Source organism: Carcharodon carcharias, chromosome 13 (assembly GCF_017639515.1).
Source record: "Carcharodon carcharias isolate sCarCar2 chromosome 13, sCarCar2.pri, whole genome shotgun sequence".
NCBI classification, from domain to species: domain Eukaryota; kingdom Metazoa; phylum Chordata; class Chondrichthyes; order Lamniformes; family Lamnidae; genus Carcharodon; species Carcharodon carcharias.
This window is the reverse complement of record NC_054479.1, coordinates 23738864-23756232: the sequence shown is the minus strand read 5'-3', so window position 1 is coordinate 23756232 and position 17369 is coordinate 23738864. Positions and strand designations below refer to the sequence as shown.

The following is a 17369-nucleotide window of genomic DNA, read 5'->3' as shown; positions in this document are numbered from 1 at the left end:
TCAGTTTGCACACATCAATTTCCAAAAATCAAGAGAAAGAACAATATTACAGGGTATGGATTTCATGAGAAATATACAGTTCTCATGCATTTTCTAGCTTTTCTCCTCTGCTATAGAAACCAATTCTTGGTCAAGTTTAGTTCAACAATCACTGGCTGCCCCTCTAGTATCTGGCCCAAATGACTTCTTCATGTGTCACCCTAGAATGCGAGAGTGTTTATAGGCTACTTCACAGTGAAAACACCACAGCCAAGATCACTTTCAACTTCAACAACATTTGTAGACTTCCATCAAGAGTCCCAGGATAGTGACTGTGTGCAAAAGAAAGGCATGTTTACCTAGGGATGCCAACAAAAGCATCCCCACCACTGCAAAGGTCAATTATAGCACTGTCTAACTGTTGCCCACACTGAGATCAGTGGCTTTTAGTTTATAAGTTTCAGCACCAGCCTGGCCAGCAAGCATGAAATGAACCATTGGGGAGCAATATAAACTGCTTTCAAACGGTAATGCCATTCACAGCTGAGACATAACCTTCCAATGAAAATTAAACTTAAGAATTTCCAATCTTTACTATAATTGTCCACATCAATCTCTCTGCCAGTACTTACAGATTGATGTTTGAATATTCTACCACTTAAGTAGTTCCCAGTTGCAAAATGGAATTAATTCAAAATGGAGCAATCTCTTGGGGAAAATATGGCAGTAATTCACAGAAACAGGAAGAACAAATGTTACCTGTTACCAGTAAGGACAATCCCATTGACCATGTTGAGCTGTTGCAGTATCATCTTATTACTCAGTGGTGTGGTCTGAAAAAACAAGTGGGTGAGCTGTTAAGTATTTTCACGTCTGCTAAGGGATATTAATTGAAATGGTTCTATTCCTATGTATCCAATCGTAGCCAGAGAATCATCTGCAATGGCTTCTCTTTCCACTCCCACACTGTCACCTCTGGTGTCCCTGAAGAATCTATCCTGGGCTCCCCACTATTTCACATCCACATGCTGCCCTTCGGTGTCATCATCTGAGAACACAGCAGCAGTTTCCACTTGTACGCTGACAACAACCAGCTCAACTTCACCACCAACTCAACCGCTGACACCATCTCTAAACTATCACCAGGAATGCGTATTTCCACTTCCATAGCATTGCCTGACTCTGCACCTGCTTCAGCTCATTTGCTGCTGAAAACCCTTTTGAAGTGCCTTGGGACACTTTATATATTGCCTTTAACATAATAAAGTTGTAAAACTGGCAAATCCTACATAACTAACTAGTTAGCATCAACCTCCCATTCATTGGATTTCAGCTTTCGGAATAGTGGCATGTATTACATCCGCTGACAAAGATCAACCAGCTTCTTGGTCTTTACCAAGACACCCCTCCCAAGGAAGGGATTCTTCACCCGCCTGGCAAGATCCATTCTAAAAGAAACAGGAGGAAAGAGGTACTTATCACCTTGTAACTAAGTAAGGGGTACTGACCTGTACTGGAGGAAGATTGGCATTTGATCCATTCTTATAAATCTCATTCATAGTCCTCTGTAGGTTCACAGCCTGCTGAGTGACATGCTTCAGGAACTCGGAGCTCGCTTTTGTCTTTTGGTGAGTCTCCCCAAGCTGAGTTAGAAATAAGAGTGCAAGAAAAATATGGATACATTTCCATACAGTTGCTATTCTAAGCAGTTAATATTCTGGGGTTTTGCTCAAACCAGCAATATTTATCTAAGTTCTTCTCTTGGGAGAGTAAATGGTGGAGGGGAACGCTTGTGTACTGTGGAAGGAGAATGCTTAATGGGCCAAATGGTCTTTTCACATTACATGCTTTCTTACATTGCATAAAAGCCCTTTGTTCCCAGCATTAGAATCAACAGGCCAACAACACTATCAGCACATGGTACCACTGCCTCTATCTTAGAAATGTATCCACTGCAACCATAACATAGGATTCCCATTTAGTCAATGCACTGGAAGGTGAAGGCTTCATTCCACTTACCCTACACCAAAATCCTATGTATACTCTACAGTGCAGGGACGGCCAATCAGCCCGACCAGTCCATGCCAATATTTATGCTTTACAAAACCTTCTTCTACTCTTCTGCATCTAACCCTATCAGTATACCCTTCTGTAGTGTATCATCTGGTGGGAGATACAAAATGCCACGTGAACCTCACCATGACACATGCCTAACACTGGAATCGGTTGTGAGAGCAATGGGTGATGTGGACCAAGAGAATTAACCATCCTCCTGCAGTGCATAACCTTTTACTGATTGAAGTACAGACTGTAATATAGAACAATTGAAGTATTTGTACAAAGAGTCCCTTCCTTTGCCAAAGGGTGGAGTTGAGGGAGTGGAAAAATGTTTATGTAGTCTTGTACATGGATCAAAGAAATGAGTGCAGTTGGATGGATTGACTGACTTCTTTATTAAAAAATAAGGGTTTCTCACTGCTTAATTCAGTAGAGATCTTTATTTAACAAGGTAAACATTATTTCCTGTTCAGCTACATGGACTTGCCATTTACTCAGCACAGTACACAGTTGCCTTGCATTTAATTGAGTGTGGAACAGTAAGGTAGCTCTCAAAAGATTCATTAAAGGTTGACTTGTGAACCTAAACTCTATAACAGCGAGAGAAAGCAGCTTTGGAATAACTGACCTGAGCCCTGTAGATGGTGTAGGCTTCCTTCTCATGCTGCACAGCGGTTCGGAACTCTACTTTGCTAGCGTAGACTTGGGCCATGAGATGATAGCTGTACAGTTCAAACAAAAACTAATTAGACAGAAGTACAGTTCAACTCATGATGACTAACCTAGATGTGGGTCCTTAAATTTAGGTCCATTATGGGACATTAGCGGATTCTGCAATGTGGGACTTCCCTGTAACATACTTTTTAGTGGCTCCTGTAGACAAGATCCCAGATGGGGTTGGAGGGGTTAGTTGTGATCTGTTCATGAATAAGCCACATATTGTGATGAACCTTTTAAATTTCAAATCAAAAATCATATATTTCATATTATTGAGTTTTCAAACATGATCACAAATATTGCTAAGTAAAGGAAGTGCAAGGTTTCCATGAGTAATTACAATAAGTGACAACTAAGTGAACAAACTTTAAATGAGAGGGAAACAGCCAAAAACATCACAATGAACCCTTAACAGCCTAACACCCAATTGTTGGCTATCATGGCTAAGGCTCATCAGTGCTATGTTCGATTCAAAGATATATTGTCAATTGGACCACTGCATACTAGCAGAGCAAAAACAGTACAGTATTCATTTATAACTCTCAAACCATGTTTAAAGATATGTACTTTTCAAGGAGAGGGATGTTAGTAGAACACTTATTTAGGGTATTTGTGAGCCAGCTCACATGCCTTGGTAATCAAATCTTATACTCGCAAAAGTATTGAGAACGAGAGGGCACAGACTTAAAGTGATTTGCAAAAGAAGCAAATATGGTGTAAGAACGAAATTCTTCACACAGTGAGTGGTTCAAGTGTGGAGCGGACTGCCTGGAAGTGTGGTGGAGGCACAAATAATTTTTGATTATTTGAATAGAAACAATGCGCAAGGGTACAGGGAAAAGGCAGGAGAATGGCACTAAGTAATAATGCTCATTTAGAGAGCCGACACAGACATGATGGGCTGAATTGCCTCCTTCTGTACAGTAACAATTCTGTCAATCTAATTTGCCTTGTTAGAATTCCTTGAGTCTGGAGGTATGCAAAGGTTTGTCCTTATCATGTCCTGTTTCCCCTTTGATGGGTAAATCCTAAAACTATATCCTTTTGGATCAGCAGCTTGTGATATTTGTAAAGTCATTGGAATTTCAGCTTTATTTATAACCTGTGAGCGCCATGTTATTCACCAAGTGGCCCACAACGATACAAACATTGCTCTTTAAGGGTGTCAAGCATTCCCAGGTCAGGTAAATTTTAGATGCAGGCTTTTGATTCCTGCTCACCCCTCCATGGCACTAGTCATGTCCTGGTTAACATTAATCCCTCAACCAACATCGCCAAAAGACAGATAATCTGGTCATTATCCCACTGCACAAATTGTCTGCCATATTTCCCTACATTAAAACAATGGCAACAGTTCTAACAATACCTCATTGGCTGTAAAGCTTTTGCGACGGCTTGGGGTTGTGAAAGGCATTATATAAATACAAGCCCTTTCTTGGAAAGCTTACTATATTCAACATCAATCCCAACCTTCAAATGGTATACCAATGTATCAATGTGACATTTTTATAGCTACCTGTAGCCTCTTTGATAGAGACTATCAGTTAGGAGAAGCCTTGTTCTGTAGGCCCATGCCAACCAGACTTGACTACTTTTATGCAGGATCCTTGCAGCTGGTAGACAAGAAACTTTCATTCCCATTAATCTGGGCTGAATTTGAACTTGGGTCCCAGAGATAAAAAGGTTCGTATGTGAAGCATTTAGTTTCTAATAGAAACTTGTAGCAGCTTTGAAATGGGAACACTTGCAAATTCCTTCAGAAAAAACAAAAACATGTTCACAGCTGGCATGGGTATCTGCAAGATTACTGGGCAATTTGTATCACGTTAATTCTAAAGCAATTCTGAGTCAAGATTATCAGATACAGGAGTCCTTTGCTGTACCTCAGTGCAGTCTCTAAAGCCTGGGCCCCATAATACTTGAGGTTTAATTCCAGCGCTTTCTGCAGAAATCGAATTGCGAGGTCACAATCCAGTGCAGCTTGGAGCATTAGGCCGATGTTACTCTGTGGTGGGGGGACAGAAATAAAGTTAATTTCACACTGAGCAACTCCAAATCCTGTCTGCCAGAAACTCCCCTTTACGACAGTGAAGCTTCTACATTGACAGACTGTGCCCCGCTAATCCCTGAAGCCCTGCCCCACCACTGCACCCCCCACTCCCCCTCCATCCTGCTATAGCATGATAATGGTGATTGTATTCTCTGAAGTGCCTTGGAATTTTTTTCCCCACAGTAAATATGATATTTAAATGCAAGTCACACTGATCTCCAATCATTAAGTTGATAAAATGCCTGGGTGACCAATTCAGGTGACTACCATCTTTGATGAATTTTAGCCTGCATCCCCTTCCCCATCCCACCCCAGCCTCCACTCAAGAAGAAAACACATCAGGGAGGACTGCACTTAAACTCATCCCACCACAAGGAAAGCTGACATTTACACACTTACATCAAGAACAGCTATTTCTGGATGGTCTTCTCCACTGACAGTGAGCATCAGGTAGAGAGCGCGATACAGCAGTCTCAGTGCTATTGACACCTGGTTGTTGGCAAAGCAGTAGAGGCCAAGCCTGGCCTGTGAATGAAAAATAATGGAAGGCTGTGATGAGCATAACGTTTCACCTTAATCTACACCTAAGCAGAAAATTGGTTCCTTATTTCAAATCTAAAGTAATGAACCACATAATGAAGTGAAGTGGAGATGCAGCAATGCATTGCATTTTTTGGGGGGGGGATATTCTACAGGGTTTAATGATGGAGTGTATAATGATGAGGTTTGGCTACAACATGCAGAACAACGGAATTACTGGAGTGTGAAAGATATTAATTCCTCCATTTTCCAGTTATTTACTTTGTAATTGTTTTATCACCTATAGAAGCCTCTTGCCTCCAAGTCAGTGTTCCTGCAGAGGCCGAATTAAGTTGACATCGTCAGTAGCAAGATACTGATACTAGCAATAGGATGTCAGTGTCTGAACGAATAACTTATCTGCAGGTTTCTTGGGGGTTTCACTGGCATCATCACCTGAACTCATCTCTGAGAATTCCACTGACAATAACTGTCTAGATCCATCTTTAGATCATAGGGTGTTGCTTTATTCATTCATGGGATGTGGGCATCACTGGCTAGGCCAGCATTTATTGCCTATCCCTAATTGCGGTAGCATAGTGGTATTGTCACTGGACTAATATTACATAAATCTGTCTTTGCTGAAGATAATGGAAACACAGTGCACCCTATTGCCTGCCATTTCACCAGAAAAAAAGAATTATAGATAATCACTAACCCAATCACATTCAGATGTCTTTTGTAACTTCACCAGCAACACTATTGTATGGACTAGAATGGTTCCAGATTCAACTCCCATTCTCTGTCGAATTAGCTCAGTTCACCAGAGTAGTAAGCAAGGGTGCTACAATTGGCTTCAGCTTCCCCGGCTAAGTGGGGGAAAACTGCCTGTAGTTCCCATTCCTGATCATTATCTAGTAAAATTGTGCATGTGTGTGTAAACATTACCAGGACTGAGCTCAGCTGTGATCATATCATGGTGAAATAGCTTGCCAACGCTGTCTGAGTTGACACAAAGAATGGCAGTAAGCCATGGGCACTTGAATGTGTAAGCACCCCCCAGCACAATTTGGTGGCTTCAAGTGAACAAGACAAGAAAGTTACTCACATATTCATGGATGGTGTTGGGATGGTCAAAGCCAAGGATCCGCTCACTGATTATTACGGCTTTTTGCTGGTTGCTTATAGCCTGTGTAAAAACAGGAAAAACATCAACATGCATCATAATTGAAAGAGGCAGCAGCATTTAGGGAAAATCAATCCATCTCAGAGTCTTCAAAATGTATTGGCTCACTGACTCTAACTTGTCACCCTGAAAACTAACTGTGCAGAGGTAGCTAGTTCTGGATAGACACTACAGGTTACAGGATCAGATTTGTATTGAATACAATGGCGCAGATCTTCTGGACTTTGGATGGTCAGAGACTGGATGTACCCCAGAGGATGCGCTTCGGGACCCCTCAGAATTCCCAATGCAAGGATTCTGCGGGAATTGCCAGGAGAGTTTCCACTTCTGATGGGCAATTCTCCAGCTCCCCAAGACCTTCCGAAAAAGTCTCTAAGTTTAAGTGAAAGAATTTGGAGGGTTCAGTTACCTGGATCAATACCCAGCAACTATTAAACTGAAAAAAACCGGATCTAGCTCCTGGGTAACCATACAAATGATTCCCCCAACCCTTTGACCTATCGCCCTCAACCTTCTGACTCCTGCCCCTCCAACTCCCCCTGACTCTACAACCTCCTCCACCCTCCAAACCCCACTCCGATCCTCCAATTCCCCTCAATCCAACCCTCTGGCATTTCCTGGGTAACAATCCAGGAACCCTACGAAGTCTCCAATTCTAACTCAGATTTGGAATCTTTCTCTGAGGGTCCGGGGAAGAAGGGGAATTGTCCATCGGCTGTTGAAACTTCCCAGGCAATTCCTGTGGAATCCTTGCGTTGGGACTTCCAAGAAGTCTTGTAGTGCATCCGATCTCCGACCAGCCAAAGACCAGAAGATCTGGGCCATTGTCTCCCAATATTAGAGCCTAATCTAATAAAAACTTTTCTTCTCCCTACGAATAATAATGATGAGAGGCTAGCAGAAAATATAACAATGACAAAACTAATAATGCAAAGCTACAGGGACTCCAAATTACCAACCTGTTAATTCCCTCGTGAATCACCAGTGACATGTGGAGTGGCTAGACACTTAGGTTACAGTTCAGGTGGCCACAGACACATGTATATTGTGGAAATGTGTAGTGTTGCATACTGTGCATGACTTGCAGAATGAGGCAGTAGATAGAGATCATCACTTGATGCAACCGCCTCACAGACATAACACTATGAGGGATAATTTCATGTTCAGATTCTGCTCCTGTTAAAAGCTCCGCTTGACACCTCCCACCATGGACCTAGTAAGGTTGGGATCTGACAACGTAGGGAATAGGAAAACAACCATATCCTAAATGGTGTGGAACGGTGTCTTCTAGCACAGACTTCACACACACATTTACCCAGCTCTCTGAAAGCGGAATTATTACTCACCTCAGGGATATTATCCATGATGTAACTGACCCGTGCCAGAAGGCTCATACAACCACAAGTGTCCGGGTGCAAGGCTCCATACACATTGTTGAACAGGTTTAAAGATTCATTGAGCAACTCAAAACCTTCCTTAATGTTTCCTAGAAATATAAGAGCATCAGTACAAGTCAGAGCTACAAGTGAGGGAACAAGTGAAAGCAGAAAAAATCAACTATGATTTCTTGTCCCAATCACTATCAATACTGGATATTGAACGGTTACTTAGGAGACTTTTCATCGGGTGCCCAGGACCTAAAGTTCACCAAAAATTAGTGTCTTTAGAAAAAAGTAGTATGAATATTGGTGGACAAGTCATATAATGTTGTACAACCCCAGGCATATATATTGTGTCATACAATGCTCGGATGTGAGTTTATGCCCATAAATACCCCCAAGGGAGGCATCTGATTTTTCTTGATTGTCTGGTCAGGAGGAGGGGGAAGTGTTGCAAAATTCAAAGCTGATAGCAAAGGAAAACACAAAACACATAGCTTGACCCCTTCTTAGTGGACAAGAATTTTGAGTAGGAGAAAGCTATTAGTCACTTTAAACCAGTCCCTTTTGCAGGGATGAATCCCATCTACCCACAATGTCACCACATTCCCTATTGAGCAGTGTGTCGGCCACCACCAAGTCACAACAAAAACAGGAAATGCTGGGAAAACTCAGCAGGTCTAACAGTATCTGTGGAGAGAGAAATTCAGCTCTGAAGGAGAATCATATTTGAGTTGAGATGTTAACTCCATTTCTCTCCACAGATGCTGCCAGACCTGCTGAGTTTTTCCAGCGTTTTCTGTTTTTATTTCATTTTTATCAATGTTCTACCCAAACATCAACACTGTCCCCTTGGCATAACATACCTTTCTGAATAGTAGTTTGTGCATTCTTATAAACCTGATCAGCATCTGTTGCCTTCACAATGAGGTGCTTGAACACAGGGAAGGAGTTAAGAATATCATCCTCTGTGAAGGTGGGCTTGTGACGACTGTCAAAGTTATATTCTCGCAGCAGAATCTGAGAGAAAATATTCAAGAATATAATAAACAAGCAGCAACAATTCAAAAAAAGGGTTACTGCAGACTCCTCAGGTGGCTCACCATGTGTTTTCTGCCTCCAACACACACAACAATTCCAAGTTTGATCTATCATTTTTGCCAGGTAACTGATTTCAGCAAATGGAGTTGACTTAAATGCTTCCCAATGGAATGGGAAGAAAACAAATATTGCTCCTGCTCCTAATCACTATCCTTGCTGGGAAGCACAGTTTGTGAACTTCAGGAGACGACAGGATCAGAATTAGCCCTGACCCAATAAAGCCACATTAGAATAGCTTGTTCATCCCCACTGTCAAGATGCACACTAAGAATAGACAATTGTGAGGTGTCAGAAAGTGACTGGCAATGTGACATGGAATGCCATTAGGAACTAGTGCCTTCAATGAAGGAAACCTGGCAGAAGAGCCAAACATTGCAACTGCAGCAGAGGTTCCAAAGAGGTCGCCTGTAGTATCCATCTCAGAAGACTGATGGAGGTACGGTAATTTGTTTTTCCCTCAAACTCCCATAATTTAAAAAGAATGGAGACTCATCTTTTCAGTGGCACCTGCTTGCTAGGCTACAGTCAAGTCTGGAAAAAAGCTGAATGGAGCAGGTATTGATAAGTACAGTTGCCCTGACTGGTTTTAAAGCAGGCATTAGACTGCTCATTAGTATATGCAAGGTGCCTACTGCCTGTTTGCCTGAATGTCATTTCAATCCTTACAGCACAGGCTGTAATACCAGCAAAATGCTTCATTTTACACCTGGAAAGCCAATGTAATGATGCCTACTTTCTGCCCCGTTGATATTATTTCACAGGAGCCAGCAGCTCTCTACTGCCAAAATAAGTAGTCTTCACCTTCAAGCTGAAACATAAATGTCAGACTATTCAAGCTGAGGAAATGTCACAGCCGATGAACATTTGCTTCTACCCAATATCTACACAATGCATTTTTAATCAAGTGGGTAGAGATCAGAAGCAGAATTTAGGTTTCCCACACCACCCCCCCCACTCCCCAATTCCAAAGCCCAGGAGCACTGAGGCCAATTGTCTCACCCACCTCTGCCCTGATTGACATTTGCTAACTTTTTAAAATAATTAACACTACATTCAGAGATTGGGATCTTCCCAATCTTCCTTTGAACAGCAGATGGCCTCCTGACATCATTTGGTGCTAAGTGGCTGATTTCAGAGACAGCAAAAAAACACTTGTTCAGAATCTGTTTTATAAAATTCTATGGATAATATCTCACAGAGCAATAAACAGTTAGCTGTAAACAGAACTTAATCAGTGGCTGAATCAGTGCTGGAGTGGATTTCTATTCCATTAGGTGAAGCACAGACTTGTGTAATTGCAGTCACTGAAATTTTTGATGATACTCCTGTGAAGCATCTTGGTATATTTTAGTATGTTAAAAGGTGCTATGTAAATGTAAATTGTTGTTGAAATAAAACTGGGACTCTTGGATACCATTGACTTCGAATCAAATCCAACCATTGGGAAAAATTTTGAGATTCCCAAAGTATTTCTAGCTGCTACTAAGTAATTTAAAATTGTGTAAGCAAGCATTACTTGTACGTCAGTAAGCTGGTATCTAGCTAACTAAATATCTCCATGTGAGGACACTTTTTTTCTCCTATTCTCCCTTTACTTCTCCTATTAAGAGTGTGATTTGTATTCATTAAGTGCAAGGAGGCTTACTCTATATGCTATGTGCAGCGGAAGAGGAGATTTAAAATTTTGCAATAACTAGTGCACAAAGGAAATCTCTCCTCCCAAATTTCCACAAGCAGCAACAGCAGCAGCCATCCACACCCAAGGGCGAATTCTCGATGTGTGAGCCCAGACAGCTGAGTGGGAAGGAAATGACAGCCGAGCCTGATCCGTCCTCAATCAGCATTTGTGCACAGGGACACACATACAGGCCATGGTCACTGAACAGAAGTGGGAACAGGTTAATTTTCTCTATTCTCTCCACTTACACTGTAGATGGGATCAATTGATAGTGTCAGCCATGGCTCAGTTGGAAGCACTCTCGCCTCTGAGTCAGAAGGTTGTACATCAAATATAAAAATATAGGCTGGCACTCCAGTGCAGTACCGAGGGATTGCTGCACTGTTGGAGGTGCCATTTATTTATTTATTTTTAAATGAGATGTTAAATCAAAGACCTAGCTATCTTCTTGGGTAGGAGTAAAAGATTCCAAAACACTATTTTGAAGAAGATCAGGGGAGTTATTGCCAGCAGCATAGCCAATATTTAGCCCTCAAATCAACATCACTAAAATATATTATCACGTTGCTGTTTGTGGGGCCTTGCTGTGTTTAAATTGGCTGCCACAAATCCTACATTACAACAGTGACCATATTTCCAAAAACCTCATTGGCTGTAAAATGATTTGGGATTTCCTGAGGTAGTGATAGGTGCTATATAAATGCAAGTCTTTCTTTTTTCAGCGAATACAACACAAACCAGGGACCAAACCTGGGACTTCTCTGATTTTTCACGGCTCAATCTCGTAATGGAATGGTGCAATTAAGTCATGCAAAATTGAGTATTTGAAGTATTAATCAATCTTCTATCTCTTGTCATGTTTTACTCAGCAAATTGAATTTGTAAACAAATTAGCTTCGCTGCAATTAACTGGAATACCTGTGTGATGAACCTACTCAAGCAAAGCGATGGCACAGCTGTGAGAGTTTCATGTAAATGGAGGAGACACACAGAATGACAGGTCACGTGTCTGCTGCATAATTACAGCAGGAAGATTGGCAGTACCTGAATTCCAGCTTTTATACAGAATTCACGCAGCAGGGACACCTTCTGCAGACCAAACCGCTCCACCGTCTGATCAACCCCATCACTGGAACACACCAATTGCACAAACATCAGTTAACAGTGAAAGGGGAGATTTGCTAACAAATCTATTATGTAGCATTTTGTCAAACGTCTTTTGGAAGTCCATTTGCATCACATCAACAGCATTACCCTAGTCAACTCTCTTTTTTTCTTTCACAGGATGTGGGTGTCACAGGCTAAGCCAGCATTTTTTTGCCTATCTTTTTTCGCCCTTGAGAAGGTGGTGTCAAGCCTTGAATCATGTGGTGTAGGTACATCCACAGTGCTGTTAGGAAGGGAGTTCCAAAATTTTGACCCAGCGACAGTGAAGGAACGGCGATATATTTCCAAATCAGGATGGCAAGTGATTTGGAGGGGAACTTCCAGGTGGTGGTGTTCCCATGCAAATGCTGCCCTTGTCCTTTTAGATGGGAGAGGTCATGGGTTTGAACGTTGCTGTCAAAGGAGCCTTGGTGAATTGCTCCAATGCATCTTGTAGATGGTACACACTGCTGCCACTGTGAGTCGGTGCCGGAGGGAGTGAATCTTTAAGGTGGTGAATGGTGTGCCAATCAAGCAGGCTGCTTTGACCAGAATGGTGTTGAGCTTCTTGAGTGCTGTTGGATCTATACTCATCCAGACAATTGGAGAGTATTCCACCACATTCTTGACTTGTGCATTGTAGATGGTGACAGGAGGCAAGTTACTCACTGCAGAATTGCAACCTCTGACCTGCTCCTGTAGCCACAGTATTTATATGGCTAGTCCAGTTTCTGGTAAACGTTAGCTCACCAAAAAACTCAAACAAGTTTGTCAAACACGATTTTCCTTTAACAAATCCAAGCTAGCTATCCCTAAGTAATTTTCACTTGTCCATATGATGTTATTTTTGCCCCGGGTTATCATCTCTAAAAGCTTTCCCACCACCGAGGTTAAAGTGACTGGGCCTGTAGTTGCTGGGGTTATGCTTTCACCCATTTTTGAACAAGGGTAGAAACACATTCCTAAGGAGGATTGGAAGATTATGGACAGTACCTCAACTTTCATCCTTACTTCTCTCAGCATCCTCACATGCATCCCATCCGGTCCTGGTGACTTATCAACTTTAAATACATCTAGTCTTTCTAATATCTCCCATTTGTCCATTTTTAGCTCATCCAGTATCTCAATTACCTCCTCTTTCATTGTAGAAACATAGAAAAAAAATAGGAGCAGGAGTAGGCCATTCAACCCTTCGAGCCTGCTCTGCCATTCATTGTGATCATGGCTGATTGGACTATGACTTTGGCAGCATCTTCTTCAAAGTACTCATTTAATACTTTAGCCAGGCTCCTTGCCTCCATTGGTAGATCCCCATTTTGGTCATTAATTGGTCCCAGCTCTCTTCATACTACCTTTTTATTATTTAAATGTTTGTACAGGTACAATGTCTCAAAGCTGGCTGTCCAAAGACATGGCGTTTTAAAAATGCAGCAAGCAATTTTAATTGAATAAAATTTTTTTTAAAAACTTACCTGGACAATTTGGCTAGGCACTGCATTGGCATGGTGTGGTGCTGGATTAGTTGTCCGCTTTGCTGCTTGCGTGCCAGTCTATTCCCGTGCTCCAAGCAACCCTTGACCCCACCCAACCCAGCTGGGCCCAAACCACCGAACCGAAAATCTGGCATGGCCTCGGTCCCAAGGTTGCCAGTTTTGAGTCACTTGTATCTGTAGAAGACTTTTTGGATTCCATTTTATATTAGCTGCCAATCTTTTCTCATACTTTATTTATTCCTCTCTGGTTTCTTATTTCACTTCTCCTCTGAACTTTCTTGATTCAGCCTGGATCTCAATTGTATTATCAACCTGACATCTGTCTTATGCCCTCTTTTTCTGCTTCATCATATTTCATTCTTCCTTGTCATCCAAGGAGCTTTGGTTTTGTAATCCTACCTTCCCCACCATGGGATTGCATCTCCTTTTTAAAGGCAGTCCATTGCTCCATTACAGTTTTGCCTGCTATTCTTTGATTCGAAAATTTATTGGGACAGATCTGTTCTCAAGCAACTGAAATCAGCTCTCCCCCAAGTTAGTATTTTTACTTTCGATTGCCCATTGTCCTTTTCCACGTCTTAAACATTATGATACGACGATCACTGTTCCCTTAAAATTCCCCAACTGACACCTGATCCACCTCAATCCCCAGAGCTAGATCCAGCAACGTCTTCTTTCATTGGAAACACACTGATCAAGAAAATGTACTGCAATGAAGGGAACTACTCCAGGATTTCTCCCACTTAGAAATCTTACTTGGTTGTCCAACAGCTAAGGAGAACCAACATGGTTTTGTTTACATCACTGATCCACCTCAAACTAATCAAATATTCAACAACCCACTCTGAAGTAGGGACCAGGCTGTGTCCACATGGAGTAGCAAGGTGTCCATGATTACATAGTTCGGCTCTCCTTTTCCTCTTCAGAAAATTTTCAGGATCCATGCTGGCCCTGCTGCACTTCCCGGAGTGTTCTAGTGGAACTCTCAGATGTGAAGCAGGAGCAGTCCCACTCCACACATTAATGCACACAACAAGATTAAAAGCAAGTCAATGCAGGAATTCCTTCAACTTTGGCAATGGATGATGCAGAAAGTGACTGAGAAGTAAACATGTTCAAAGGTGCCAACCGTCAGTGCAGTTACCTACCAGGCCAACACGTAGTCGAAGCTTTCACCAGCCTCACTGTTAATCTGTTTCCACAGCTCGGTAGGAGTCAGGCTGGCCCATGCTATGTCATTCCCAGGAATGCGCACCTTTCGCTTGCTCTTTTTCCTGCGTGACACAAGTTCATCTGGAAGCAAATGTGCAACAGGATTGGGGTAGGAACTCAGCAAGCAGTTCATAAAGTGGCTGATGGCAGATGACAGCGCTGATATCTCCACGCCCTGGGAGAAAAATTAAAATTACAAAACTCAAGTTAAAACTGAAGAACCTGTAAGAGTTATGAAGCAAGATAAATCCCTTATAAAAATCAACGGTCACACGTTCAATATCCTGAACCAGGTCTGAATATTATATTTGTTAGGGTGCATCCTTCTCTCTTTTCAAAGAAGCTGTTCATGTTGATGATGACATTGAATAGAATAATTGGGATTCAGCCCATGGCCTAATCACTTGTGTGGGTCAGTGAGAGAAAAGAGAGAGCAACATAAGCATTACAATAACATTGAAGTTTAACTCCACACAATCCAGCCAGATTCCAGTAACTAGTCCAATAAAGTATCCTCGCCTTTTACATTTTTCTCCTTTTTTCTGTGGCTGTCTCTTTTTCGATCCCTTGGTCCACGAACCAGGCTTAGCCGAGAAGGTAAAGGAATGCCAAACCTGCCCAGCTGGGTTATATCGCTAGGAGGTTGAATGCATCCACGGTGACTCCCTCTGTGGCGAGTGTGTGACTTCCATCCTGTACTTGTCCATTGTGACATAGCTAACACTTAGAATCCCGTAGTCCAGATCCATGGCCCACCATTCTGGGTTACTGTACTGGTGCTTCAGTATGGTGCTGCCTCTTCTCAAGACCATTTTAATGTAAAGTTGTTTGCCAGTTCCACAAATATCGATTCCATCTGCCTCCTTCCACCAGCTCATGTTGACAGACAATACAAATAGCAGACACTGAAAATATGGTTTGAAGTTTAGATTGTAGGTGAGTTTTGTGTGGGTGGGGCTTTTCTAAGGTTGGGAAGAACAGGTTTTACACATGTCCCACAGAAGTTAACTGTAGTGCTCCTATAAATTATTTCCTGTGGTGGTCAGCCAGTATAATGATGCAATGGGGAGCAGACAGATCGCTGGGGTTTGGAGGTTTGCTGGCTAGCTTGAACCTGAAGGAAGCAGATCAGCCATGATCTTATTGATTGACGGAGCAGGTTCGAGGGGCCAAATGACCTACTCCTGCTCCTAACTCATATGTTTACATGAAACCTTCCTGCTTCTCCTGGCCCACAAGCAGTGCTATAAAGGCACTTACCTCATGGGTTGAGCCCTTCTCACCTTCCTTCAACTGCCAAGTTTCCCAAAGCTTGGCAACCCAGCTGCCCATGGTTACAACATGGAATGACTGTTCAACTGAAGGCAGGCATCCCCATTATAATACTTAAATAACCAACCCCACTTTCCGTGTGTGGATTGGTTGTCTGTTCCCGTCTCACCTCCATTAAAACCAGAAGCTGACAGGATCAGTTCCTGTTCCCGATTTTTTTGCATTTTACCCCCTCAGATGACCCAAACAAACCAATTTTTGGAAGCTAATATTCAATCCAATAGATTTAGGGAAAATATTTCCCCAGAGCAACAGAGGTAATACCGGACTGAAATCCAATCCACACATTTCACCCGAGCTCCACTTCAGTTAATTATATGAACAGGAAGATAATTATACAACATGCCAATGAAAAGTTATGCAGCAACAAGCAGACTTAGGGAGCAGAGTGAGGAAAATGGCTGGAATCTCATCAGACCAGTCAAATACTAGATATTTCACTACATTTCTTTGAATTTTCTTGCCTCCTCTCCTGGAGGCGCTGACACGCAAGGAAACAGTTCAAGTTTTGGGAATGCCACAAAGCAGTGCACGATTCTTTCCCCACACATGCATTTTCCAGCAGACATTAATGAACAACAAGCAGGAGCAGTGATGCTTGCTGCTTTCTCCACACCCCCAACCCCCAACACCCCACCCCCACTAACTTAAAATCCACCAAGGCCAATTTTAACGCTGCTGCTGAGCTGACTGTGACCAGCTAATTCAGCACAGAGCATGAACTGAACCTCAGGCATTCCTGCTCTGTTGGGGGAGAACATAAAGAATGTGTTACCTCCACTGCCCTCCAAGTTATAGCTAATGAGTTTATTCCACGAATAGAAAGATCACCTGCAGGTAGGGGACGATGATGTGCTTTGCCGACCTGGTAATGATTTCACTGATGACGAGTTTCTGCAGAAATACAAACACTCAATCTTAGATGGTGACTGGCTACTCACAGTCTAGAGTTAGAACCTAAACGAGAAAACTCAGCTATTGTAATAAACTTAGTTTCAGGTATCAATCCCAATGACCTTTTTGAGGGTCATGCTTAAGCTCCAGACAGAAACACAGGAGATTTATTGTTGATTCAATGAGATATGCCACCATATCACATGGAAAAAGCTGATTCCATCGAATTATACCATTGCATGCTTCTTACAAAAATAACTGGTCAGGAGATAATTATTTGTCCTATTGCAGGTCCTCTCTTTCCCACCAAGTTACCTTAGAAACCCACACGCAACCACCCTACGTCACCATGTATGCAAGTTCATATCCCGTATGTTTCACCATTTTGTATTTGCTCCCCTCCACTCCTGAACATGAACGTGAGGGTGTGCTGGGGTTATTTGGGGCTGAATTTCACCAGTGCCTTGGTGATGGGAGGGTTGGTAAAATGGGGGGGGGGGGGGTGCTTTTTTTATACACATTCCATGGTCCACATAGGGACCACCTCCCTGATGGTGCCTCCAAGAACAAAGCTCCCCCCACAACCCTCAATCACCACTGCTCTGGTAGCCAAGCCCCAGCTTCC

At 42.4% G+C, this 17369-nt stretch overlaps 1 protein-coding gene across 4 annotated transcripts in view; it reads right to left on the bottom strand.

Moving 5' to 3' along the window:
• LOC121285876 (clustered mitochondria protein homolog) overlaps positions 1–17369 on the bottom strand; it is a 96382-nt gene that overhangs the window by 2195 nt on the left and 76818 nt on the right. For all 4 annotated transcript variants that reach the window (XM_041202796.1, XM_041202797.1, XM_041202799.1 and 1 more), the window contains 11 exons: positions 16682–16744; positions 14455–14693; positions 11712–11796; positions 8755–8908; positions 7856–7995; positions 6432–6512; positions 5204–5329; positions 4638–4759; positions 2666–2759; positions 1488–1622; positions 739–812 (listed from right to left, as the gene is read on the bottom strand). In XM_041202796.1, coding sequence (XP_041058730.1) covers positions 739–812; positions 1488–1622; positions 2666–2759; positions 4638–4759; positions 5204–5329; positions 6432–6512; positions 7856–7995; positions 8755–8908; positions 11712–11796; positions 14455–14693; positions 16682–16744 — 1313 coding nt within the window. The remainder of the gene's footprint in view (positions 1–738; positions 813–1487; positions 1623–2665; positions 2760–4637; positions 4760–5203; positions 5330–6431; positions 6513–7855; positions 7996–8754; positions 8909–11711; positions 11797–14454; positions 14694–16681; positions 16745–17369) is intronic.